We start from the raw sequence: 27,972 nt of genomic DNA, 5'->3' as shown, positions 1-27,972 counted from the left end.
GAACAATCCATCAATGCATTTTTCCCTCTCTTCAGTCCCATTTTGTACCAAATTTCTTATCCCCCCTAACAAAGACCTTTACACAGTTTTATTTTTATTTTTAGACATTTCTTTTCTTTAAATATATTTAAGTTTATTGCTTTACTTAATCAGTACAATTCGTTTATCAGAAATTTTAATTAAATTAATTCTCTAAGTCTCTGAAACTTGCTGTTTGGGGACAAGTCGAAGGCTCTACTAAACATTAGCACCGCTCTGCGTTTCGGCAAATAAATAATATATGAAATAAATAGCTCGAGATTAATAGATTATATAGGTTGGACTTTTAAGGCGGGGAGTGTTTTTTTGGGAACTGGGAAACGCCGCCTAGCACAGAAGCCTGGCGCAAAACATTTTGATACAAAATTATTTGGCAAACTTTGTGTGAAAATGTTAGCAGCTGAATAAATAGTTATTAATACATAGAATAATAGTTATAAATGCATGTCGCTCGAGTTCTATAGACCTAGACATATAGATACGAAAGAGACGTCTCACTAAGCACTAAAAATAAGCCTAACTTTTGCTAGAGAGAATCGGGAAAAAACCTGCTTGATTTTTCCGGTTCCTTTAACTAAATCGTAACTCGAATTTTGCATGCGGGAGAATTTCCGTTTGATTGGCAATGCGCAGATTCAAAATGCTGGAACATTTTCAATTTCCAGGGCATTTAAAAGCGCGCATTCTTGAGAGACAAAAAAATTATGTATGGGGGGTCATCGATCTATGTTTAAGTTGTAAGTTTAGCCTTAGTCTAGGATTGGATTAATCTAGGGTTTCCAATGATTTTCGCATTTGTCGCGGCTTGGGCGAATATTGTCTATTCAAGTCTCATCGAATCTTTTGAAGCTTTCGAGGCATATTGCGTTTGTTCCCAGCTAAATGTGAGAGCTGTGTCCTGGAGTTGTCCATGCGTTCGTCCGTCCGTCCGTGTCTAGTACTGCTGTCCGTAGCGTCCGTTGATGCCGCTGTCGTAGAGCTTGCTCAGCGTGTCCTTGGCGCTGTGGCCCATGTGGGAGGCGGCCGACGAGGCGGAGGATGGCGGCGGGGGTCCGTACAGTATGGTGGGCGCCCCGTAGGTGATGGTGGGCGTCGGCTCGTGCTGGTACAGGTATCGCTCCTTATGTGTGCGCCGCTGGACGGTCTTCCAGATGCCAAAGATGCTCAACTGGGCCAGCAGGAAGAGCGCTCCAGCCATAATCAGTCCTACAAAAGAAAAACAGAAAGAGAAAGAGAAAGAAGTGAAAATAAATGGCATTACTCGATCAGCAATTTCAAAAGGGAAGTCGGCCTCTTATCGTCATAAATCAATGGGATTATCGCCGGCAAGCGATCTAGTTCTCGAACTGTCCATAAAACTGGTTTCCACAGAAACCCAAAGACCCGCCAAAGAAACCCACAGAAAAGATAAGATCGTTTCAATCAAAAGAAAACAAGGAAGAAGTCGAAGAAGTCGAAGAAGTGACCTAAGATCGGTTTAGTTATCAAAGAAAACAAAAGTGGGCGCCACTTGACCCACTTTTGGCCATAAAACGAAACAAAAAAGAAAGAGAAGAAATAGGCCCCCAAGGCCCCAAAGCGACCAAGTGACCAAGTTGTGACAGCAACAAGTTGAAGATAAACATAAAACAATGAGAAATAAAACAGCGACAATTTAATGCATGAGTTGCATATTTTGGCATGCCACAAGAGGCAGCAGCCACCACACACACAAACACAGTCGGAGCCAGAGAAGAAGTAGCAGCAGCAGCAGCAACAGATTGGACTCACTTTCCTTACCCTCCACATTGCATGCCACAATTGTTGGTTGGGTTCTTAAAAGTGCAACATGCCACATAAATAAGCCCAGGCAGAGCAGAGCAGAGCAGAGCAGAGGCCACAGCCGCTCGGCCATGGTCGGAGGAGGAAATTCGAAATACCAATGCCGGTAGAAATCGGGTGAAAGTGCCGCCAAAGTCAAAGTCAAAACCAGAGTGCAGTACGACGACGACGACGACTCGCATGCGTTGTCGTTGCTGTTCGTCCAGTTCACGAAATCAGAATTTAAGAGCATCAGCCAGAGCAACACAGCAACACAGCAACAGCCACAACGACCGACATGCCAGATGACTATCAAAGATTACTGTGTAACTACGTTTGCTGTTGACCATAAAAAGTAAGCTCTGAGCAGTCCAGAGTTCCAAACCAGAGCCAACCAAAAAAAAAAAAGATACACAAACCATCATCATTATCATCATCATGTGGCTCTTTGGTCATGACTTGAATGAGTTTCAATAACAAAGTGCACGCACTTGAAACTGGCCTTTTATTTATGTGTATTTGTTGTTGTATTTGTGTGCTGCCCCCGACTTGATCTGACAACGGATCCCCAACAGCACTCACTATTCACATCCCCATTCCCGACAACAACAAGGCCAACAAAAGAGAGAAACAACGAAAATATACAAAATTATTACAATTACTGTAAACGTTCAGTTAGAAAGATGGAGAGATCCAGAGGTAGCAGTACACCGAGTACAACGAGGCGCCCACAAAACACAAACACACCAAAAATAATTTGATGAAAACCCGAGCCAGAGCCAGAACAATGAGAATGAGGTAAATGTTGGGAAAAATCTAAGCGAATGGGAGGAAAAGTTGCATGGCAGAATATAGAAAGCGAAACCAGAATGATCTATGCATATTTTTTGGAATACGAGCAGTTGTGGGATCCAATCCAGTATTGGGATCGATGTTGAGGAACCATGCAGTTAATTGTCCAATTATATTCAATGCTTAAGATAAAAGATCTCCATGTTCTAAAGGATAATTTCTGTAAGTACTCAAAGAAACATTTCCATAAAGCAGCCATTAAATCAAGTAACCAAAATGATGGAGTAAACTTATCCCAATGTCGAAAGCGAAATGAAGAATCACTTCAAATAAGGAAGTAAACTTTTTTCAGAATTGTAAGGCAAGTAATAGCTGAAATTAAACATCATTCAAGGACTAAGAGATCCATTGTTAAAATAATTGAGATAAGTGGAAACAGATTCATTACGCTAAAGAATGTTCAGAGTGGAGAAAAAGTGGCCGTATCGAAAGCGAAAAGAAAGATCCCATACATAGGAGAATACCGAGCCAAGTAATGTCGGGAATCAAGCTTCATTTAGGGACTCAACGATCAGATGCATCAGAAAAAGTGACCATTAAATTGATTGGGCAAAAAGTTGCGGAATATCGAAAGCGAAACGAAAGCTCTCCCCATAACCATATATGGGAAGTGCCTTTTCTTGAGGATTTGTGAGTAATATTAGAAATTAAACATCATTCAAGGACTTAAAGATCCAGTGCTATGAAGTGACCATTAAAATGATTGAGATAATTGGCCGAAGAGATTCGTTTATATTGTATGTATAAATATAGCTGGCCAAAGAATGAGAAATGCTCATAAGCTTTGACAAATTATAGGCCAGATGGCGTTAAATTGCTGCTCTGCATGCCACAAAACTCCCAGTCGAAGACTCAGCGAGTCGAGTCGAGTCTAGTCTAGTCTCACTGTCTGCACGCATTAAAGATCACCTGTCCGGGGCCATGGCCATCTACCATCATCTACCATCTCGAGATCCCATCCTACCAACGTCCCGTCCCGTCCCAACAATGTGTGTGGCAAATGAGCTTAAACAGCAGAAGAAAACCGTTGCTCTAATTGCGGACAATGAGCCTCGGCCTGGGCCGACTCTGATCTGCCTTGAAATGCAGCGCGTAATTACAACAAAAATTTATGTTGCTGATTACGGAACGGTGGTCCAATGCACGGAGTCCCAATCGCAGTCTCAGTCGTAGTCCCAGTCGATCTGAAGCTTAGGCTGGACCTGCTGCTGTCTAACGAGCTGTCAATTTAACGCTTCAACGCTGCATTCGCTTTAATGCGGCATGGCAATTGCTCCACAAAGGAATGACACATGGGAGATGGGTGGCTGGGTGGATGGAAGCTGCAGCCTGCAGCAACAGCAACGGCAGCAGCTGGAAGCTCTGAAAACTGAAAACAGAGTGGAGCAAGCTGCAAGCTGCATGCTGCATGCTGCAAAACTGAAACCGAGAACTGAGAAATTTTCAGCTGCTGGCTAACGGATGGAGGAGACGACTACCAACTGTGCAGAAAAAGTTTTCGCGCCGCACGAAAATGAGGCGTGCACAATCCTGCACAGCTGCAGCTGAACTAGTGACCTGGTCGTGAGCCAGAGACACCAAGCCAACATCATAACTTGTTTAATGCAGTCACAGAACACGTTCTGGACAGCAGTCGGAGGTGGAGGTGGATGCGCTTCGCTGTGCTCTGCTCTGCTGTGCTCTGCTCTGCTGTGCTGTGGATGCGGGGGATCAGTATGCAGTAGGCAGTAAGAGCTGGGATCTGAACCTGAACAGAACCTAATTTAATTCTCATGCAGGAGGAATCATTCGGCCAAAGTCGGCAATGATGAAAAATTGATTCATTATCAAAATTAGCGAGCAGGCAACAATGGGCCAGGGCTAAGAACAAGCTCACTGGCTCACGATGCTGCCAGTCGCCGTCGCCGTCGCCCCACCGATATACCCCCCGTGCTGATTCACCCAGCTACCCAGCACGACAGTCGACTACAATGACGACTACAACGGATACGGCAGAAGACGCAGACGGAGACGACGAAGACGAAGACGAAGACAACGTCCTGCTAGCTCCTTGTCTATGCAAATCGCGTAACTTTTGATTCGCGCTTGATTGGGCATTTTCACAGAGAGCCAGAATCGGAATCGGAATCACTAGAATAGGTGGTATGTGGTAGGAGAGGACTTACCATAGCCATTAAGACAAGTGAGCTTGTCCTGGGCAACGCCCGCATATGCCTTCTCGTGGGGACCAGATCCGCTGTCATTGCCATTGCCATTGGTGGTGGTGGTGGTGCTGCTGCTGCTGCCGTCCTCTGGCTGGAAGCCGAACTTGTCTGTGATTTGTATGGACTGCACGAGCAGTATGTTATCATCAACTGGGCCCACATCCCGGCGGTGGCGTGTGCTGACCATGAACTCGGCTGTGAATCAATTCAGGCAGTTAGTAGGGAAAGATACTCGCAGCTCTCACCGGCAGTACACTTACCACCATCGGTGCCATTGAGCACTGAGCGCTTCTTGCGGCCATAGGAGACCAAAGACTTCAGCTCACCGCTGGCGCCATCCTCGGTATCGCAAATGACGGGCTCACAGCGCGGTATGCAGGGCGTAACCAGAGCGCGGAACTGCACCACCTCGCTGGAGGGGAACTTGAAGGCATCGAACTGGGAGAGGAGCACCTTGCGGTTGTGCGTCAGCTTCTGGATGGTGCCCATGATGTATTGATCGGTGGGGCAGCCATTAGCATCGATCAGCGTTATCTCGGCACTGTCCGAACCATCCATGGCCACCAGTTCCCTAACGAAGATCTCGTACGGGCTGTTCTGTTCGACGATCTCGAAGCGAAGGGCCAGGGGATCGCCCACCTCGGCGATGCGCTTCATGTCGCTGCCGTCCCGTGAGGTGATCTTCATGATCACATTCGGCGAGTCAATGGTGATCTCTTCGCTCAGCGACGATTCAATTTCACCTGTCACACCCAGATCCACATCGTTCAGCACCGTCTTGTTGGTCAAGTCGTACTGGCAGGACACTGCCAGTCCCAGATCCGAAGATGTGACGATCATGTCGTGATGCTGGATGACAATGTCGTTCATATACCGCCCATAGGCACTCTGGCGGACATTGCACTCGAGGTCGTTGTAGCCCATGCGGAAATCAAACTCCAGCGAACTGTTCACATTCACAGCGCAGGATTTGGGGGCTCCCTTGGCATAGACCTTGCCGTCGAAGAGCTTGGAGGTGCGAATCTTGGTGATCATCTCCCCGGAACGGCACTCAATGGACACGTTGTAGCAGGCCGAGAGCTCGTAGGTGGCTGCCTCGGGCACATCCAGATAGGGATCCATCACGTCGGTTAGGGTGGCGCGACTGTGATGCGACAGGCGACAGACCATGTCTCCAGTATCGTTATAATCATAAGAGTGGCATCTGTCAAACGATCAAGGCAGTGAGAAGGGATCTCTTACTACAGTGAAAGGGAAATGCTTACCTGTAGGGGGAGTTGAGGCAGAGATCACGGCACTCGTCAATGGTATTGATGTCCTGATAGACAGAGTCGACAGTCTTCAGAATCTTGCCAGAGATGCGCTTGAATTCGCAAAGTTTGCTGGGCTCTTCCGCGCAGTTATTCTCCAGATAGTCGGCCCCATCGTAGGGCTCTACGCTGCCGCCGGCCGAGAGGGTAATACGATCCATATCGGACAGTTCGCACAGACCCGAGTGGCGGTAGTAGTTGGCCGAGCTGATTCGTGGTTAAAATTATGAGCGGTAGAGATCGGAAGAGGTGAAGAGTTCGGAAAGCGAAGTGGCGAAGATCGGAAGGTGGAAGAGAAGCAAGAGAAGTTACATATAATAGAGCATTAGGATAGGATGTTCAAGTGTTTATGTACATAGAGCATGAAGCAATAAGTTAAGCCGCTCAAAAATAATAAAATATATTAAAAAGGATTCATTTCAGATTCAGTATGGTAGAGAGAGCAAGATCAGTAGTATGCGTAGATTTTAATATCAGTTCTTTGGGATTGTTTTCCTACATGGCTATGTATACCCACTTTTCTAGTAATCTGTTCAATCTGTTCACTAAAAACTTGCTATTTAGCCATTCTAGGCTCTTTTAACAAGTGTACTCTAAGTTATATTCCAGAACTACGTATAGGAACTGTTTTTCAGGGTTTTCAAGTAGTACTTTTATCACAGTTTGGCAAGGCTTTTCTATCCCTGAATCTAATTTAGGAGAACTTATTTTGGGACCCTTTTGTGACACTCACCGGCATGTGAATTCGGTTTCCCCGAGGCAGAGCTCCAGGCAGTCGCGCCGCGAGAGAACCGTCTGACTAGACTTGACATGTTCGGGTAGGCGGTAACCTTGAACGCGATCGATGCACCAGGCCTTGGAGCAAGGACGGACGCCCAAACACGATTTCTGTGCGTAGATGGTGAAAACCGGAAACTGCGAGCGCGAAAGTGAACCTGAAAATGCACCAAAGAGAGCGGGTGAGTTAGAGAGTGAGAGAGAGAGAGAGATTGAAGGGAACACACAGATAAAAACAAAGCCTGGAAAACCGGGAAAAATCAGGAAAAAGCAACGGTGCCGTGCGTATGGGAGGTGCGTGCGTTGAGCATTTGGTGCGTTTTACGCACACGCCCCTTCACTGCAGAGTAACAGGCGTGCAGCAGCAGCTGAAGGCTGATCTGAGGCTGAATCAGCAGCAGCTGAATGTGGCAGCCACAGTGGAGGCAAAAGGCACAGTGGCAACAGCAGTGGCAACAGCAGCGACAACTGCATCGACATTCGACGACTGGGAAGGCTGTGGCAGCAGCAGAAATTATGCGTTACTGCCAGCAAACGCCAATGCCAAAAGCCAGTTTGCAGAATAGGCAAAATCTAGTTTTCCTGGGCCCAAAGCCCGGCCACAGCATCGTCGCCGTCGCCATCGTCGCCGCCTTGGCTGCCAGCCAAATCATGCGTAAAAGCAAAAGGCGTTTGCGGCCACTGGGAGACACTCGTGTGATTTATGCCTCTTGGCCACGAAAGCCACTGGCACAGCCTCAGCCTCAGCCACAAGTAGCAAAAAAAAACCAACATACAACCTGCATGAACTAGAACTCAATAAATGAGTAAATGAATGGATGAATGAATGAATGAGTGAGCGAGCGAGCGAGTGGATTGAGTGGCCGGCTAAATTATTGAGCTTTCTTTGGCACAAAAAACAAACAGCCAACTGGAGGAGTAGTCGTCGTGGTCTCATATTCTCACACTTTCTAACTCACCTGGCAATTTATCGGCCGTGGTCTTGAACAGCACACACAAGCCGGTTTCGTAGTTGACAGCGCTGCAGGATTCATTGCTCTGGCAGGCCTCCAAACAGTCCGTGAGCATCAGGGTGCCCGGCAGAGTGTCCAGCATTTTCGAGGGTGCCGATAGCACATACCTGAAATTGAGATAAAGTAGTTCAAATCAAACAGATCCGAAAGATACGGCAGAGAATTTATGAGTAGCTAATGAAAATGAAAGTGTTTCACTGGCCATTCTACCGGTCCATAAGTCTTCATTATGGGCCCAAAACAAAAGACTCTGGCAACGAACGGGCCAGTCGGTCTGGGGCCGATGACACCGAACCAGTCATCGGATTAGTCACGTTTTAACCAAATAGTGTCACTCCTACTGCCGGAAAGGCACAGCCAAAGACACAGATACAGATACATTTGCATATGCTAGTTAGTCGGGGCTTCCACTGACTCCATTTCTGGGTTCCCACTTGTTTCACCGTTATGGCTCTCTCTCCGCTACCCGGCTTCTTCTCGTCTCGTCTGGTCTCTTCTTATGGAAATGTTAATTGGCCACAATGTCAGTTGCATTTCATTAAAACTGTATGAACCTTCGGCTTGGGCATTGTCTTGTCTTGGCCCTCATTCAAATTTTAGAAGAAAAGCAAAAGTGAAAACCACACAAACGCACAAAAATTAAATAAAAAATGTAATAAAGTTTCTATAATGCCAGGGGATTGCATAAGCCAAAGTTGAGTGAAATTTTTGCCATTGTTTTGTGACAGTTATGATATGCCGGGAGGAAAGCACCGAATAATTATGCAATTTTTAAAGAGAAACCCATTTTGAAGCAGCAAAAACTCATTTCAATTAGGAGAAGGTTTGCGAATTCTGCTAATGCAAAGAAGTCTTGATTTAAAGGTTGTTTTTGAGTATAGACAACTTTTTCTTTCCATAGTTCATGCCCTCAGAATAGCTCCTAAGTGCGGGCGTTCACAGAAATTGTTTTCTTACATGAAATATTCTTCAGAAATATAAAGACCCCTATCGGTACTTGCCACAAATATTATTCAAAAAGCAATGCATTTGGCATCTTAGACCATTCTTTTTCTGGCAGTGTATGGAACCCTCATAAGAGTAGGTATAACTATGCCCGATCCTTCATGGATCATTAGTGGCACCAACTTACCCGGTAATGATCTCGAAGCCAATCATATCTGGATCACACTCCTCCTCCTGCAGCTGGGCCGGGGATTTGTCCGTTTTGGCCTCCGGTTGGGCTTCGTTGGGCGTCACCAGGGGCTTGGGCAGCTCTCCGCTGCTGCCGGCTTCAATTGTGGCAGCCTCCGCCGCCACCTCGCTGTTGGATTCCGTGGTGGAGCTACTGCCACTGCTGCTGCTGCTGCTGGTGGCTACGGATGAGGCGGATGCAGAGGCAGAGATGGCCGCTGGCGAAGGCGTCACATTGGTACGTGGTACGGTCTGCTTGACCGGCTTGACAGGACGTTTTGTTTTGCGTGCGGCACTGGCGGCGTCACTCGCAATTAGGCAGAGCAGCAGCAGAAAGGTGCAGCGGCGTAGAAACATTTTGTCTGCAATTGAAAAAGATACAGATACGGAGACGGGGGTTAGACGCAGTGAGCTTTACATAGACGGAATAGCTAGAGAGATCGGCTGGCAAAATGTTAATTAGGAAAGCTAATTTCGCATTACGCGTAATTTATGTAATTCCTGGTGTGCATTTTATTAGTTTTGCTGTAACTCAAAGAAGGAAGGAGACGGGTCTCCACATGGGTATGGGGGCTTTGCACTTCCAGGAATGAAACGAAACGGAACTTTGTGTCTTCTGTTTGGTATTCGGCATTCGGTGTTGAATGTTCGGTCTTGGGTCTGCCTCTGTTCGAGCTTTAATTGCCTCACTTGTTCCCCCCGTGTTGCAGCGTTTAATTAAAGCTACAGCTGCACTTACAGCTTTCAGGTCTCAGCGCTCAGCTCTCAGCACTCAGCACTCTTGCACCATCTTATTGTTCCTGCCACACAATAACAGTACCAGTTGCAGGCCGCAAAACAATAAGAATAAAAACATTGTTTAGTCCACGGTTTATGTGTGAAAAGCGTTCGCTGCCTGGGAAATGGGGAAATGCTTGGGGTCGGGATGTGGGTGAAGGCCCCATGCTGGGGGGAAACGTGATGCGACCCCATAGGCCTAGTTTTCACCAAATCTGGGAAGCATTGGCATTCCAGATACATCAACTGGGATAAAAGATACTATCACGATTGAAAGCGTGATTCTGACGGTTGTCTTTTTTTTTTGATTAGAAATCTTCAACTTTTGGTGATCTATGCTCTAAAATGAGGTGCTTACCATTTTCTTGTTCCGCCATAATATCTTCTTTCTTTCATAATAATTATGCAATATCATATCTTAAGCGTCAAACAATTAACACTTTGCAACTAACGAATCTCTGATCTACAACACACACACTTCTCTATGCCCCACCTGTTTTTCGCCAAGTTTTTTTCGGCGTGAAAGTGAAATAAAGTTTTATCTTTTCATTCATAAAAAGATCCAACGAAATAAACACATTTTCGCGTTGTGTTGTTTTTTTTTTATTGTATTTTTTATGCGTTTCGGCTGTCGGCTGTTGGCTGTTGGCTGTCGATTCCGTGGTACCGCTAAATAATTTCACTGGCCATAAAAACCATCACAAACAAAGAGGTAGAAAAACAGTCTCTAAAGATTCGCAAAGAGCAGAGACCATAGACTAGAGAGAAGTGAGGTGAAGTGAGGAGAGGAGAGGAGAAAGGCAGGGAGATGAGCCACCTGTGAGATAATCTAAAGTGCTGCTCATTATTTTGCCCCAGAGACACAGGGAAGAAGATTTAGCGGTTAATAAGCGGATGCGTGAGAAAAGATTTTTGCGCTCGATGGATGTGCTGTGTTCGGTTTTTTATGTTGTTTAATGTTTCGTTAGTTACATAATTAATTATGCCCCTTGCTGGGCAGAGAGATCGGGCGGGGGGGAGTGGTGGGTCCAGTGCAGGTTGCATGCAAAACAAGTGCCACGCCCACACCTGGAAATCTGGAAACCTGCAACACGGCGCTCGCACATAAATTATGAAAGCCAAACAAGGGCTGTGGCCGGGGGGGAAAGCCCCGTTAATGTTAATAACATGCTTTAAGATACTGCACTAAAAAACAATATGCTGCCTGGCTGCCCGATCTCCCCTACTAGATCCCAACTCCAGATCCCAGCTCCAGTCAGAGCCTCAGGCCCTTTAGAGGCTTCCCCATTCTTGCAGCTCCTTCTTCTTCGATCGTCTCTGGAGCTGCTGCTGCACCATTCTTCTGCTCGATTGAACGGCAATATATGTGGCAGACAATGAAAGATAGACAGAAAGAGCGAGGGGCAGCACTCATTATGGTACCCTCACTTCCACTTGCAATTAGTGGTAAGAGTATGAATGAATTTATGCTAATTATAGGCCTCGACAACAGACGCAACGCGCTTTTAATAAGACACCGCAGGCCACTCCCCCCCTCCGCCCAGCGTACAGCTGGGGCCTGGATTTCAGAATATCTTTCCATTTTTCGGGGCTTCCATCTTCATCATCTTTCTACTATCTGCCCCTTTTTATTTTTTGGGTTCCGTTCCGTTCTGTTCTGTTCTTTTCGGTGCTCTGCGGTTCGTTTTGGTTCGGTTTCACCTGCTAACCCACAAATGTAATGAGCCATTGGACCAAAAGTGGACAAGAAAGAATGAATGGTGGTGCGGCCGTCGACAAGAACGAAAAAAGAACGGTAAATGTGCGTGTGTGTGGCATCTGGCATGTGGCATGTGGTTTTGGACGCCACACATTCCCATCTTCCAATTCAAAATTTCAGAATTCTCTGTGGTGTCCATCACTTAGAATTTCCATGTGAGCGTAACCGAAACCCATTTTAATTAACATATAATTTGTGGCTAGGCAAACGTTTTGCCCTGGCCTTTTGTTTTTCTTTCCCCATTCCTCTCTCCCCTCTCCCCTCTGCCCTTTCCACTGTACGATTTTCCATGCAACGTTTCGGTTGATGTTTTTCCACGGAGGTTAGATATGTCTATCAATTTCACTAATTGAACGTTAACAAGCCGCCGCCGCATCGGAGCTGGAAGCGACTGTTCCTCCATCTATCAATCATGTGAACCACTCTGCCAGTCGGCGATTGAGGTGGGTTTGGGTAGTACCACTGTTAGTTATTAGGTGAGAGATCTGTTATGTGATGGCCGCGCAAATCAAGCTATTCCGATTTGTAGGCAGCCTCTTCTCATCCTTGTGTGTGCCGGGCCGTGCCTCCTTGTTAATGTCTGGCCCATAAACAAAAGACTTAGGCCACAAACTAATCATATGTGAAGCGAATCGCAATACTCGTACCAGAGACGATGGCCTGCAGAGTTTTCATTACGATTCTGCTAATGGTTGCCAGCATCCGCATTTCCAATTGAAAACAATGAGTAAACTGAACTCATTTTTCGATACGAGTACGAGTATGAAAACTAAATTGAAAACCACTATCTGAAATTGGGGTTTCAGGCCCACTCTCGAGAGGTCAGAACAAAAGATTCTGTGGCCGGGGGCTGAGTGGGGGCTGAGTGGGGGCTGGTGGCTGACTTTCAATATATTCAATAAAGATTTCTCTAGTTTCGTATGCGGGTTCCCAGGCAGCCATCCATATCGCCGATGGCGCGCACAAAACAAAAGGAATAATATTTTGGATCGTTCGATTTGAATTTATGCCAACTAAATGCCAGGCCAGCAAAATGCCAAATGCTAATTGACTTTGCAGCCATAATAAAAAACACTTTCTCAATGGAAATTCTGCCCAAGAAACCAGAGACAAAAGCGAGACACCAGCTACAAGGAAAAACTGACTGCCGGAGTACCTGACCAGCTCTGGTCTCAGCTCTTCTGAGCCGCGGAGCATGCATAATAAATAAGGCTTTTGTGCGGAGAGAAATGAGCGGTTGGCTGCAAGGAGGAAGCGGCATATTAGCACGGAGACTGAATCAGAGTCCGCGGCGGCATTATCATAAACTAAATATAGCAGCAAATATCAATTTGATTGTGCCTGTGCCGAGAGCACAAATTGAGACCGGTATACAATGGTTGCTGCAACGAGAGCAGGTCCAAACGAAGTCCAGAGTCAAAGCCCGGGTCGGAGTCGGAGCTGGAGTCGGAGTCCGAGTCCCCGACTGGGAGTTGGCATTGTTGTCCAAGTACCGTTGAAGTTTAGCGCTGCTGCATGTCCGGCTGCTGGCCAGTGATAAATTATCACTCTTGGCCAGGCCATTACTTTTCGGAAATGTACGAGGTGAGCGACTGCAGTTGCTCACCGCCACCAAAACTTATGGCCGGCAATGAAAATGAGTATAAGAATGGGAATGGGAATGGGACTATGAGAGTGCGCTTTAGGTGACCATAGATCTGCAGACTCTTCCAGGTGCATTCGCTATTCGCTCAGTGTAGAATGGGGGCCAAGGCGTTGGCGTTTATTATGCAAATATTTTAGCCTTAACTTAAGGCCGCAAATTAATATTGCTCAGAGGTGGAACTAGAGAAGGAGATGCAGTTGGGGGGGAACTACAGTTGGAGCTACTCCTCTGAAGCACTGAAGCTCCACTGCAGCGCTGAACAATGTCGCATTCATTTAACGGCACTTGGCTGATTGTTATTTAAAGTTCAGTTCATAACAATTGTGTGGTGGAGTGGTGGAGTGGTGGAGTGGCAGAGTGCCAGTGTGCTGGTGTGGCTCTGGGTGCTGATGCTTTGTCCGTTTTGCAATTTACTACTTTTGCATAGTTAACAACTTGATTGGTAGCGCTGGGCAGCTGTTGGCAGCACTGGAAGCCGAGCCATGACATTGAAATGTAGGCCTTGCCATCATCATCATCATCATCGATGCCCGCCAATGATTGTCGTCGTTGTCGTCGTTGTTGCTGTTGTGGCTGATGTTACCCGATGTTGTCGTTGTCTGTTGTCTGTTGCCTGTTGCCATGCCGTTGTTGTCATGCCGCATAAGTGGGGAGTACTGGTTGCTGGTTGCATAACTAACAATGTTTAGAGCGCATAAATGCATGGCCATGGCCATGGCCAAGCAGAACTCCATCTAGCCTCTAACATTCAGAGTAACGGGGTCCCGCACAAATGCTCATGACATGCAAAAGAATTTCAGTTATGTTCAGCCTCGAATCGGTGGAAATACTTCTACGTACGATAGACAGACGGCGGGGGGCAGAGCAGGGAGGGTGTCTCTGGGTGGGATATCCAACCATTTAGCAATGCAAATTGCGTTGTTTAGCTTATAGATAATGTCATTCAGAAGTATCGCAAAAATGCTTAAGCAACTCGAAACGAGTTCGCTGCCAAAGTCTCTTTTCGATAAATGCATTTGATAAGAATGAAGAACGACAGTTGACATATAAAAAAGAGGCAGAAAATCCTATGGTTGAGGCGTAGGAATGTGGATGATTGATTAGTGATTCCAATCATTTGGCTCCTCTTTGATAGCATTTGAATGGTGATCAAAGGAATTAATGCAACTGGGCTACTGTCAAATATTTCCTTCGATATAAATTGCCGGTTCATTTTTCACTGAGATTCACTCAGAGAATTCTTTTCCGTTTTAATGATCGTAGTGGTTAGTGGTTTGCTCTAATGAAATCCCATAAACATACATTGTATGCCACAGATTGATTCTATCGTATGTCTATTATGGATTATGTACTAAAATCAATATCATTTTCTTTGTGTAACAATAGAACTGATATCTTTTCTTTCGGATTTGTGGTAGAGCTTATTTTAATGATAGTTTAAATGGGATCCTAAGATCACAAGATCTTTGAGCTTTACCTGCTCCCTGCCCCCTGTCCCTATTCTGTTTTTAGTTTAGCTCTTACTTTGTTTGTCTTACAATTTCAATTCTTAAGGCCTTCCCACCATCCCAGCAAGTGATTAAGTATGATTATCCGTGTAGAGGGATGCCTTCTCGCTTATGGCCATCCATAATCATTTATGATCATTTATACACCGATGACACAGAAACCCAGGCGTACCTCCAGGAGCAAAGAGACCCCTACCTACGTTTAGTGGCCATAAAGATGGCACCACTCTGGAAACTATAAAAGACAAAAGCAAACATCTCCAGCTACAACTTAATCTTCATCAGAGACACCATCCCGACAGACAGACAGACAGATAGACAGACTATATGGCCATAAGCTGGGCAATTAACACTTGACATTCTTTTCACTTTTTTTTTGCCTTGTCGTTGATATGCTTTAGGCACCAGCGAGATAGAGATATAGACATAGAGAAAGGGGAAAGGGAAGAGGGCCCCAGCACTAATCGTCTCATAAAAACACATTTTATTTGAACTACGTGACAAACAGAACTTGAAGACTGAAGTTGGAGACAGGGCAACAGAGAGAGAGAGAGACCAAGAACCGAAAGGTAGGTGTGGGGTGTACGAGTGCAGAGTTCTTTTGGCCGTGTGTCAAGTGGCCAATAACATTTCGCTTTCTAGCAGCCCACTTAGGGTTCTTGGCTTCGTTCTGGCCATAAGACTTTCCTTCCATTTTGTGTGTTTGCCTTTGTCGATGTCGGCATCAAATTCTACTTGAGCGCTAATTCGAGTCAATAAAAAAGCGTTTACAAGCAAACAATAATGAATGCTAGTTGCTGCTTTTGCTATTGCTATTGCTGCTGCTGGCCCGACTATTAGAAATTCTAGAAAACTGGCTCACAGCCGCACAGAAGTGAAAGAAAGCCGGCCGCTCACAGACGTAAATTAAACGAGAAAATGCCAGGCAAAAGCAACACAAAAATAAACTACGTTTTCGAAACTCTCAATAGCCGGTGGCTGGCGGGCTGCCTGGCACGTGTCTTTCTCTGGTTTTCTCTTTGGGAAATTCTTGGCGTAAAAGTAAAAATTCATAAAGAGATGAAAAACCCGTAACCGCTGACAGCTAAGCATAAATCCCGACAAAGCCCGAAAAACTTGGAGGCCTGCCCGAAAAAGGAAACGACCCACCAGCTGGCACAAACACCAACAAAAACAAAATCTAAACAAATTGAAAAGCGCACGCCAAAGTCGCATCATCATCATCGTCCAGAAGAGGCAGCCATCCAGTGGATAGGTGGATAGGTTGGAAAACTGGACCTGGAAATCAGGTCGGTCGTCGGTCGTTGGTCGTCGCTGGCGGTGGCGGTGGCGGTTGCCGCTGCGCTGCGCCTCCCACAGTCAAAAGATTTATGCCCCCGTCTAACTGTTCTACAATCTACTGGGACCGAAACCACCCAACCTCTAACCGAAAGCAACTTCCACTGTGTTCTACTCGTACCATATCCGTGGATCTGTGGATCTGTGCATCCGTGTATCCGTGTGTGTGCGTTGCAAATTTACGACTCAATCAAATGCAAATTGCAAGAATATTTGAGTTACACATTTCTTGGGAAGATGTCGTTTTGCGGGGGCGGGGGCCCACCTGCTGTTCTATGCTACAGGTGCAACTCTGCCACTGCCACTGCCTCAGCAGGTGACCCAATTCGTGGCAAACGGTTATAAATTGCGTGAAAATGCATTACGCAAGTACAAAAGGCTGTGAATGGTGGCAGCCACATCATCATCACCAGCAACAGCAGCGGCTACAGCAGCAGCAGCAGCAACAATGCGAAATGTGAATGTGAATTGGCTGCTCCAGTTTTTCCAGGCTAATTTATGCAACATTTGTTCACCTGGCAGGTGGAAGCTGTCGGCGCACGTAACTGTCAACATGGCGCAAACTAACTGTAAACTGTATGTGCCACCAGCCACCCACCACCCACCACACAACCATCCAGCCAGGCAGCCTGGTAGCCAGCCAGAGCGGCAACAACCCACCTTGCCACCGACTGCGCGCAGCTAATTGTCGACGCTTTTTGCATTTAAGCCAATTTGCGTTCACATTGTTACCAGTCTGGTGGCTGTCCTGGCCAGAGAGCGGCTGCCATATAAATTTCCATGCTCGAATAGTTGTTAAGATCTCTCTGGCTCTCGCTCTCGCTCTTGTTGCTTCTCTCTCTGGATGTATCTAGTATCTGCATCTCTCTGTCCCCTGTCTGAGCCGATTAGAATGTGCCATTAACCCATTTCCGAGTGGCAGTTTGGCTATTTGGCGCGAAAGATGCACACAGAATGTGCAATTTGAATACATGTGGAGACCCACACACAAAAAGGACAGACCACAAATGCGATTAACCCATTAAAGACGGCAGATAAGTAATGGATAAATGATCAGTGATTCGGTGATTTGGTAAACACTTTCGATGGCTTGTACGATCAGGGGAATAGCATCAGTCGGAGCGGAACTTGAGCTTTAGTTCTGCAGATATATCTGTTTAAACAGACAAAACACTTCTACTCAATGGATCTTCTTCTTCTTTAGCTGTTCCCTTTAGAAACCATATTTAGAAACGCATTTCCTTGACTTTTCCAGCTCTTTCTCCGCTTTCAATACTCGTAGTTTGTCAACAAGTTTTGTGTGTACAACAGGTTGACCAAAGGATGAATGGCAGGCACTTAAATACCTGGCACTCAAGGGGTTAAAAGCGGCTTACGGCAGCTAAGACAACAAACAAACAAACAGAAACAGAAACAGAGAGACATGGAAACGGAGAAACAAACAAGTTTGTTGCTCAAACATTGGCCTAAGCAAACAGAAGCAAACAATTCAAAGGAGACGGTGAAGGAGAGGGAGAGGGAGAAGGAGATGGGATTTGTTTGTTGGCCAGATGGATGGACTGATTGATAGACTGAATGACTGAATGACGGACTGACTGAATGACTGCCTCGGTGTGTGCTGGGGCTGCCTTATGATTTCGCCTTTTGCCGACGCTGCGCTAATTTGTTGGCATCCAATGGAATTGGCCAAGACAGGAAGGCAGCCAGTGCATCGTGGAAAACGTAGAACGTAGAAAACTGCAAGATTCTTGCAGACAAAAGTTGCCGACACTGTCTGCTGGAAAATTCCTGGTAATTCGCTGTTTGATTTATTAACCATCATTACCCACATTCGATTGCCGTTGATGCCCCGACTGGCTGCCGGCAGTGATTTTTCCAATGTCGATGCCGATGCTGCCGCTGACGCTGCAATCAGAATCAATATCTCAGCTGCACTTCCGGTTCAGGTGTTTGCCATTTGCCATTTGCCAGAGGAAGAGAAATCCTTTTGGCCAGAAACAGAAACAGAAACAGAGGAAAGAGCTGCAGATACTATGGACACATAAATAACCACCAAAAAGAGAGTCAGTAGCCCAATTGGCCAATATATACATTTATGTATATATATAGAACGAGTCACATTATATAATTTGCACTCGGAGATTTATGGCCAGACATAGTTGCCCATTTCTGGTGTTCGACTTGGAGCTGCTGCTGGAGCTGCTGCTCCTCCGGCCCGGCCGATTGCTTCCATTCTCAATGCGTCTTTAAAACGCAATAAATATTAAAGACATTGCCGGGGCACCTTCCGTCCTCTGCGTGCTGTTTATTCGCCAAAAGTTGACTCAGCCATGGCCATGGAATCGCACGAGTGGTACGACCACGAGACTATCTGCCGATAGGCAGCGCGAAAATGTTGCCAAGAAATGTTAAAAGTAGAACAGGCCAACGGCTCGAACCGAACCTATCCAAACCGAACCGAACCAAGCCGAGATGCATGCAACAGAACAGTCAGAGCACTGCCACTGCCACGACAACTGCAAGGCAGAGGAGTTGCTCCCAGTTCTTGGCTAACAATATTCATTGCACAATTATGCCTTGCATGATTCTTATACCACAGATCTTAATGCTTTATATAGACAGCTAATTTATGCAGTGTCTGCACGTCAGTCAGGTGAAAGATACACATATTGTAGAGCATCATAGAGAGAGAGAGAGAGGGGTTTCCAGGTGAAGCCGAAGCTGAAGAAATTCAGCCCACGCCAAATTATTTGCTATTTAGCCAAACATCAGCCTAGTTAGTGGAGCCACCGAAACTGGGTCGATGATATGCACTGGAATGCAGCTGAAACGGCAGGAGAACCACCGCCAAGAGTAGAGTGGAAGGCAGCATTAGCATTGCCATCAGCAGCATCTGCAGCCTGCATGCAGGCTGTACGGAATTTGGCCTAAACGAATTTCACTTTGTTTGAATTGCCATAAAACATCTTCGAGATAGCCAGCAGATCACCGGGCCAAAGATTAGAGTTCGTTTCCGACCCACTCACCTTTGATTTAAACAAAATCAACCCACGCGGTGCTTTTACGATCAGCAAACATAGAACAATTCTTTTATGGTCCTTCTGCAAATCTATTCTATGTACTATCTGCTTTATCGCATCTACCCAGGGGTGGTATCACTTTGTACATGGTCTGTTAAATATTTACGACCGAAGAATCCGTTTCGTGGTTGCAATTGAATGATTCGAGATTTTTTATTTCCTGCCCTGGGCGTTTTGGCAGTACCACATAAAAAGTTCCATGTTCTCGGGTTTTATCGTCATATTTGAGCGGCTCGTACATTATTCTCACTTTATATGCTTACAACGAAAATTCTGTTAAGACAAGGGTATTCCGCCATAAAGTGCAGTGCCGTTATGGGGTTTTCCTTAACAAGCTGGCAGTCCTCCCTTAGTTAATTTCTTCACATATAATTACCCATCAACAAGTGGGAGGTTTTTTTTTCGGGTGGTAGGTGTACCCTAAGGTCTGCTTCATGTTTGGTTTACAATCTTTTCCTTAATCAAGTTGGCAGCTTTCAAATACCGTTTCTTAGTTTCCCAAGAATTTTTGTGAAGTTTTTAATTTTTCTTGTAATTATTTTTAACACTCAAGTCCATCAGCTCTCAAAATTTACGATCTTGGGTTCTTTTTAGTTTCTCTATCTCTAAATGGCTGTTGCCCTGGTTTTTCAATTTCTTCATCTCTAAATGGCAATTACCATTTCCCCCAAAAATGCTGCCCATAAAATCGCTCCCCATCGATTCCGTTCTCGAGAACTTTGATCTTGACATAACCTTTTCCTATATTTGATTTTCCACATACCTTAAATGTTTGTTCTCGTTTCTTCTACTTCGTTGTAATCGACAATCCTCAGTCCGGGGCTGTCTGTGTGTGATCTGTAAGGCAAACAAATGCAAATTAGTTAAATATTTGCCTGCAAGCAACAACAATGGACTCGAAGAGAACACCAGAACGGCAGAGCACATCCACTCTGAGCCCAAAACCCACTTAAAGTACAAGAGGCGGAGCCTTGCAGCCTTCTGGCTGGAGCGTGTTATCATCCTCAACGATACAGATCTCAGCAGCTGCATCTGCATCTGCATCCGAGGCAATTGAGTTTAGTGTGACAACGTTTAATGTGAAAACGAGAACTAAATAAATAATTTTTACCACTGGGACAACAGCAAACAATGAGATGCAGCGATAATTTCATTATAAGAGAAAACTTAGAGGGAGATTCAGTCTGAAATTCAGTCTGAAACGAAGATGGAGAGGAAGATGGAGACGGCGATGGAGATGGAGATGGAGCTGGAGATCTGCGGCGTGCACAGATGTATCCGTCTTGACGTTGAGCGCTTATCTGGAGTTTGAATCGTCAGCAGGTGACATTGAAGTAATTTACTTGCTTTTGCCAGTTTCCACCGCCACTGCCACTGCTACCCACACAATTTATTTGCAACTATTTAAACGAAGCAAAAGGAAGCGAAAACCAAGAAGCCAGTGCGAGCCACAGAAAGCCGCTTTGGCGAAAACCAAGGCAAGATCTTGGCTAGTATTATTAGCCAACTAAGAGCTGAAGTTGAAGTTGAAGCTGAAACTGAAGCTGCAGTCAAAGTCGCCGCAGAGGAGTTGCAGTCACTCAGAGCACTTCTTTTTCTTCAGTTTCAGTCTTAGCCACGGCTTCAGCTTTTGGCCTCTTCTTCTGTTAACTTCTTGCTTTATTATTGGCTGACAGTGTCGTTGTTGTGGCAGTTGTTGTCGTTGTCGCTGTTGCTGTTGCTGCTGCTGTTGCAGTTGTTGCATTTCGCATTCCATGCTAGCGAAAGTTGACCTAGTCGACGATCGCGGTTTTTGTTTTTTGTCGCTGAATGGAGGTGGTGTGGTGGAGAAGCCACCAGCCAGCAGCAAAGAGGAGTTGAAGGAGCACAGTGCAGCGCAAAATTTGCTTATAAATAACGAAATTAAATATGGCCAAAAGCTAAATAACTCAACTAGCAACAACTACTTCTGGCCTGGCTTCTGGCCAAACACTTTTAACACTTTAGCGGCGCAGCGCCAGCCTCTCCTCTCCTCTCCGCAAATGAAAATCGAAATTTACCCAAAGTTTCTCTTTACCGATGCTGCTGTTGTCTTTTTTTTTTAGTTTTGAGTCAGTATTCTGGTTGCCAGCTGAGCAACAGAAAAAATGTACACAATTAACTATGCAATGCACGCGCCCGACTGCGACTGCGACTGCCACAGCCACAGCCAGTGCGATGTTCCCCCCAGTTTCCTAGAGTCTGTTGGTGGTGTTGTGGTCTCTTTATTTTGGCAACTTTCTTTTGGCAGTTTCAAAATGCAAATCGTCTTGATGATGATAGAGTGCCGGGCATTCTAATCAACTGCTGGATGGCTGCAACTCTGGCTGTGCGACTCTTACTTTCGATCTGTGGTGGTGGCCCACTGCTGACGTCAGACAACAAGTGGTTTCCGCTGGCGGCTAAAACAGAACAAACTCAAAGTGAAGAAGGCGGAAGCCTCAGCTAGAGCCACAGCCCAAGCCACAGCCATACCCATAGCCATAGACATTGAACTGTAACACTTTCTATTCAGGTCAGTCCGACCAAAAAGTAACTGAGAAATAATAATAAAATGCCATTGAATGGGTGTAGACGTAGAAGCAGCACAAGAAGAAGTACGGCTAGAAAGAGCTCGTGGTTTGTTGGCTCATAAAAGGCGGCCAAGTGCCAGACGGACATGCATGTGGCCAACACAATAGAAATGCCCAAAATGCCAGGCACGTTGTTCGGTCACACTCCCGTGACGCTTCTCCCTTCCCTCCAATCGCCATCGAAATGCCAACTAACTTAAGAAAAAATCCAACCTATTAATGTAATTTTTTCTCTCTCTCTGTCTCTCTCAATTTTTTAAAGATTTCCTATATTTCTGAACTGAAACACAGGCAATGTCAAAATGTTAACAGCTTTCAATGGCATCCACATCCACCTTGGCCGTGTGCCTGTCTCTGACTGTGTGTTTCTGGAAGGGGTCTTAGGTCCGGCGGGGTCTGAGGTCTGCGGCGCTTTCTTTTGTGCCCCAAACGGCAGATTTTTGTCACGATCCCGGCTCGCTTGCGCTTTTAACGTTTATTGGATTATTGTCATTAAATTTGTTTGGCTTTGGGTGCATCAGACGTAGGCCTTGAAAGCGAAACTCAGACGGAGAGAAACTCCACGAAGCTTATGGCAGGGAAGTCCTCGATATGAGTCAGAGGTTACCACTTAAGCGGAGGAGCTGCCGGTCTTGAGGCGACCTTGGTGTGAGGAGGTCACTGGAAACCGAATAAGTCTTCGAGATAGAACAGGAAGCAGCTCTGAATAGAGTAAGGAAGATTTGACCTGGAATTTTGCCAAAGGAAATGTTGTTCTAGAAATCTAGGAAGGAATAGTGTTTGGTTTGAGAATCTATTTGGTTTATTTTATCTTATCGCTGCCTTTCCCTGCACAATCGCATAATTTACTTCAGATTTAGTTGTAATAGCCTACGTAATATCTAAATCAACTCCAAATAATGGTTTTGGCTTAAATTACAGTCCCATGATAATGTCTTGGCCACTGCACCCATCTGTCCGTCATGTCTGGTTTCACAGTCCACCATCGTATTGTCCATCTGTTCTCATGGTTGCATCCTGGCATTGGCTTTTACTTTTCTTCCCAGCCGTGCCACCACCACACCGACAACCACCAGCTATTGGCGCTTTTCCTTTTTGGCATTATCATTGGCTTTGGATTGGCATTGCAGACGGACAAAAATATGTATGAGGATCCCAGCCACATATCCATCGGCAAGCCAGCTGCCAAATGTCAAAGTTTAAGCAAATACAAACGCCTTGGCATTGGCATTGGCACTGGCATTGGCATTGGCATTGGGTCTGGGACATTGGCATTGCGATGGCGATTGCCATTTGGTCGTGCCATGTGAGTCTCTGTCTCAGTGTCTGCGTTGCACCCCGAAGCATTTTCCTCTTCGTCCTCTGCTTCGTTTTCCAGCATTTAATCGGCGACAATCACAAATCTTTTGAAGCGGCAAAAAGAGGCGCAGGCGCAGGCTTAGGCATAGGCTGTTGCGGTGGTAGGCTGGGGGACAGGGGAGCGAAGAGGATAGGACGTTTTTATTTATGGCCAAGAAAAGCCAAACAAGCGAAAGTCAAATTCTTCAACGATTATTTTCTTGGTAATTTTCGGCGGCTGCTTCTGCCTTGGAATCGTTTGCCAAAAGTTAAGTGTCATTTTTCCGTCTCTCTTTCATTTTCGGTGGGGATTTCCTCCTGAGGGCGGCACATGCAACACAGGCAACAGGCAACAGGGAATGGAAACTCCTGCCATTGTCTCTGTCTGGGGTGGCTCTGGGAGTTCATTGATATTTCGAGTGCAGCCACGTTTTGTCTGTGAAAAGTGAAACTCTCAATTGTCGGTGTCCGATGTGTCTCTGTCTTTGAACTTGGCTTAGATTTTCAGCCCCCAGCTGTGTGGCAGATGCTGCACTTCGGTGGCTGTTGCTGTTGCCGCTGATGCCCGATGGCCGATTGTCGATTGTCGATTGCGGCAGGCGAAAACTTTTTATTTTTCAATTAAATCGCAATTAAAATATTACCGCTGCAAACTGCAAACAAAATACTTTCACACAATCGCAAATTATTTCGGGCAGCACTTCTGGATGAATTAGCCAAACTGCATGTCAGAGTCAGAGTCGGAGTCCGAACGAAAGCGAAGCCACCAATCAAGTGGTGGAAACAAGCTCGAATCGAGTATCCATCTCCACACGACTCGGATTTTGATGGACAGCCTCAATTTGGAGGAGAGTGTGCCGGGGCCGGCGCCGGTGCCGATGCCAATGCCTTGTTATTAGCCAGACTCTAGATAGATGGTAACGATCTCCATGTGATTGGACAGGGCGTATACGTATACGTATATCCCATGAATTATCATGAATATTACTACGGAAAGTGTGGGATAAACTGTACTAAAGATTCCGTTATAGATTCCGCCTCGGACACCCAACGAGGGAAATCCGATTTGTAGAAAGTTTTATCCATCAAATGATATCATCAGCCAGAAGCCAATTTCCTTTAATAATTTCGCAACCTAATTTCTTGTATCTTATCCATAAATAATAGTTTAGCCAGTGTTCAGATTGGAGCTCAACATTAACCCATAAAGGTGCCAAAAAGCCAAAAACGAAGGCAAAATGCAAAATAATTTCCACACCGAAATCTGAAAATCTGAACAGTTATGTTACTTCCCATCTGCCAGGCCATTGTTGGATAAATCTTTGCTAATTGCCGAGGCAAACAGACAATCTTCTGGGGACAGACGCAAGACCGTTGTATTAACTGACCCAAAAGTTGACAATCGTAAAATAAACAAAAATGGAAATTTGGCACACCAAAAAGCAACACCACAAAAGGCCAGAAACACACAGAACTGTTAACCCAAATGAGATTTATGCGCTTAGAACTGGGGAGAGTGGAGTGGCGTGGAGTCTTGGCGTGGCTCTGTAGATTGCCCGGCAATTGACAATTCTTGCGGCTATCCATCATCCCATCATCCATCAATTTTCTTGGATAAACTGAAACGGAAGCGGTGGCTGCTGCTGCCTCGAGGAGATCTCTCTATATCTCTACTTAGAATCCATTTGTGCGATTTCTTTGACGACAACTTGATTAGCCAGCCGACCAGCCAACCTGCCGGGCAGTCGCTGATTATTGTCCAGCCGCAAAAGTAATTTACTAGAAAAACTATCATAAAAGTTGGAAATCCATTGGTAGTTGGACTTGCGCCAAATGTCAAATTAAATCTATCAATTTCACAGCAGAATGAACGCCCAAATGCGGTGTGGGGTCCGGGTCCCATCCCTAGACAAGTTTCCCGGACAGACACACATTTCAAATTGCTTTGCTGACACCGTGTGGGGTGTGGCCGGTCGGACGATTTGTTGGCCGGGCTTTGGCTCTAAGGCACAACAGATGTTGTGGCATTTGATGTTGTTTGCCCCGTAATTGCTGTAGTAGAGGGTCTTGAGCAGAGGCTAATCAACGCTAACTGCAACAAACAAGCTGGACAAACAAAACGCAAATTGTTTTCCTGCAGCAGCAGCAACAAATATTAAATGCACTTGACAAATTGCAAAGCCAAAGGCAGAGCCGGAGTCAGAGCCAGAGTCAAACTCAGGGAACCAGCTAGGGATCCAGCCTGAGAGCGTGTTGAAGATTTTCTTTTTGCCCATTTGGCGGCAATTAAAGCGCACGCTTCGTCTAATCAACAGCGACTGGCAGGCTGCGTAAATGAATAGCTGCCAGAGGCAGGCAGGCAGGCAGAAGGCCGGCCACTGAAGGCTACTGCTACTGCTACTGCATGAGTGGTTGTGGAGTGTGTGTGTTGTAACTGTCATGTCATCATGACGATGATGCCAACTCTCTGGCCCAGCCCTAGTCAGGCCTGGGCAATAATTGCGGACAAATTTAAATACCAACTCCATGGTCATGTCCACGTCCGCATCCACGTCCAGGGCATCTGTCTGTGGAGGAACCCTAGCATATCCCAGACAGTAGCTGACATTCAATGCATCATTTCAGCCGGTGGTCTTGGTCGTTTGTTGGCCTTTCTTTGATGCACTACTGATCGTCATCACCACCAGGTCCACTCTTCTCAGTTCAGTCTCAGTCTCAGTTCCATTCCCAGTCTCACTCGTATGAGAGTGCCAGTGCCAGTGCCATTCCTGTTCTTCTAGTAGATACGGATTTTGACACGTTGCATTGTGGATTTCACACCACATCTGGGCTTAATTATTTTAATTGCCAGACTTGTGTTCGCTCGGTTTTAATTAAGGGTTTCCAGATGCAGCATAAAAGACAGGCCGGGCCAGGCCAGGCCAGGCGAAATGCAACTTAATGGCATTAAATGTAAATGCCATGGGAGCACTCACAATTACAATTTAAATGCGAATGCCTGTGACTAGTGGGAGATGGTTTTACGAGTATAGTATCTCAGAAAGGGTTAAGTTGCGTCTAAATGTTATGGCTAATTTATGGGTGAAGACTATAATAAATCTTCAAAGGCTTTGTGCAAAAGTTCATTCAGGGACCTTCAGAAGACGAAAAACGCTCTATAACTCTTCGACTCTATAAAAATCAAACTATTTAATGGCTTCGAGTCAAGAATGGCAGGAGCTTGGATGGTCTTGAATATTCAGAAAATTCAAGCAAAGTTCCAAGAGCTCGTGTTAATAATCTTTTTTATGGATTGTCTATAAAGAATTTATAAAATGTGTAGATAATTTTCTTTTAATGATACAAATATGTTAAGAAGAAATTCCTTCAATAGAGGTCCTAATTTTCACACGCCCTAAAGATTTTTATAATTAGTTCTGACTTTACAAATTCTTCAGGAACTCCTAAATGAATGACCAATGAAATAACATCCCCAAAAATTCCCCAAAATATTTCTGTTAATCTCAAGGTTACACGGAACAGGAAATAAAACTCCGATCCCTGTCTAGCCATCGATTGAGTAAACAAAAAAGAAGAAGAAAAAAACAGAATTCTTGCCCGATCATCACTGTTCCCGGTTTCTGGCCTGTCATTGTCATTGCATCGTATATGTACGATATTATACTTGTAAATGGTTGAGGCACACTCGAATGTTATGCGGTAAAAGTTAATAAACACTCACTTGATGCGGGAAGAATATCTTGCAACTGCAACTGCAACTGTAACTTGGACTCGTGAGTGTCAGAATTCTTCCAAAAAGTATCCTTTCCTTTCTGTTCTGTACGGTTCGGTTCGGTTCGGTTGAGTTCTTCCTCGTTCTTTCGGTGATCAATGCTGAGTCACGCTGCACTTTTATGATAAGTTTTATTCATGTATGTAAATGATCACTGTTTGTTGATTACACACATTGCACATATGTAGGGTTATAGGATTGGATGGGATTGCACTTGACTCTGGGGGTATTCCTTGTTGAAGAACTGAACTTCCTGGCCAGTGTCGCGCTTGAATTTGCTTTTGTTGGTCGCGATCGCTGCGAACCTGCCCGTCGAGAGTTGACCGAATAACTAAAGTAAACGTCGGGCTAATCAGTCGTTATATAAGTTTCTTTTCGAGGGGTTTTCTTTGCTGCTGCCACGGTGCTGCGCTGCTACGGGTCTACAATGCTGCTCTGGGCTCTGCGTGCGTTCGCCTTGACAATGGAGAGCGTTGTGAACCACTGTCGACGATCGAGCGCGAAAGAAAGCCACAATCCACCATTCGAGCCAAAACAAAGAAAGCCAAAGAAATGAGCAGCAAACACAAACGGCTCAAAGCCCCACTCTCCACTCGAGACGGTGTTTTGTGTTTGCTTTTGAGTCGGATTTGTGTTTTGAGCGTGTTGAGCGAGGAAAAGCGGATCGTGTCTGTGTATCTGTATCTTTATCTTTGTGTGCCTGCATTTCACTCGACAAAGACAGGCTGTTGCTGTGCCTGTGACTGTTGCTGCTGCTTCTGCTCTTTCCTGCCTCTCTTTGAAGTGGGGCTGCGTCTGCGTTGCTCTCTTGTGAGGCACATGTGGCAAATGGATTGATATACTGGGTCTCGAGCCTCCCCACCAGCGAGTCCATTCATAATTTCGATTACAAAACCCTCGAGCAGAACTGAGCGGGTTCAGAACGGGCACACACGATGTTCAATATCATTAATTAAATTGAAATCAGGGCAGAAAACAGAAGAAGTCGGAGCTAAA

General features: G+C 45.6%; 1 protein-coding gene across 1 annotated transcript; it reads right to left on the bottom strand.

The window, feature by feature from the left end:
- Positions 1-97: 97 nt before the first annotated feature.
- LOC108157435 lies at positions 98-27,451 on the bottom strand. The gene is made up of 9 exons (XM_017289489.2): positions 26,926-27,451; positions 20,039-20,112; positions 9,128-9,530; positions 7,942-8,102; positions 6,939-7,140; positions 6,161-6,412; positions 5,156-6,099; positions 4,857-5,090; positions 98-1,245 (listed from the first exon to the last, which is right to left on the bottom strand). The coding sequence occupies exons 3-9, from the start codon at positions 9,523-9,525 to the stop codon at positions 974-976; spliced, it is 2,463 nt and encodes an 820-aa protein (XP_017144978.1). The 5' UTR covers positions 9,526-9,530; positions 20,039-20,112; positions 26,926-27,451; the 3' UTR covers positions 98-973.
- Positions 27,452-27,972: the final 521 nt, after the last annotated feature.

This window comes from Drosophila miranda, chromosome 2, assembly GCF_003369915.1.
Source record: "Drosophila miranda strain MSH22 chromosome 2, D.miranda_PacBio2.1, whole genome shotgun sequence".
In the NCBI taxonomy this organism is placed as follows: Eukaryota; Metazoa; Arthropoda; class Insecta; order Diptera; family Drosophilidae; genus Drosophila; species Drosophila miranda.
The sequence above is the reverse complement of the archived record's forward strand: the minus strand, read 5'-3'. Positions and strand labels throughout refer to the sequence as shown.

Excerpts from the sequence above, each read along its gene's own strand:
- LOC108157435 (XM_017289489.2), bottom strand. The coding sequence starts at position 9,525 with ATGTTTCTACGCCGCTGCACCTTTCTGCTGCTGCTCTGCCTAATTGCG. Across the intron at positions 8,103-9,127 it reads GGCTTCGAGATCATTACCGG|GTATGTGCTATCGGCACCCT; the intron begins GTAAGTTGGTGC and ends TCTCAATTTCAG. Across the intron at positions 7,141-7,941 it reads CACGGCCGATAAATTGCCAG|GTTCACTTTCGCGCTCGCAG; the intron begins GTGAGTTAGAAA and ends GTGCATTTTCAG.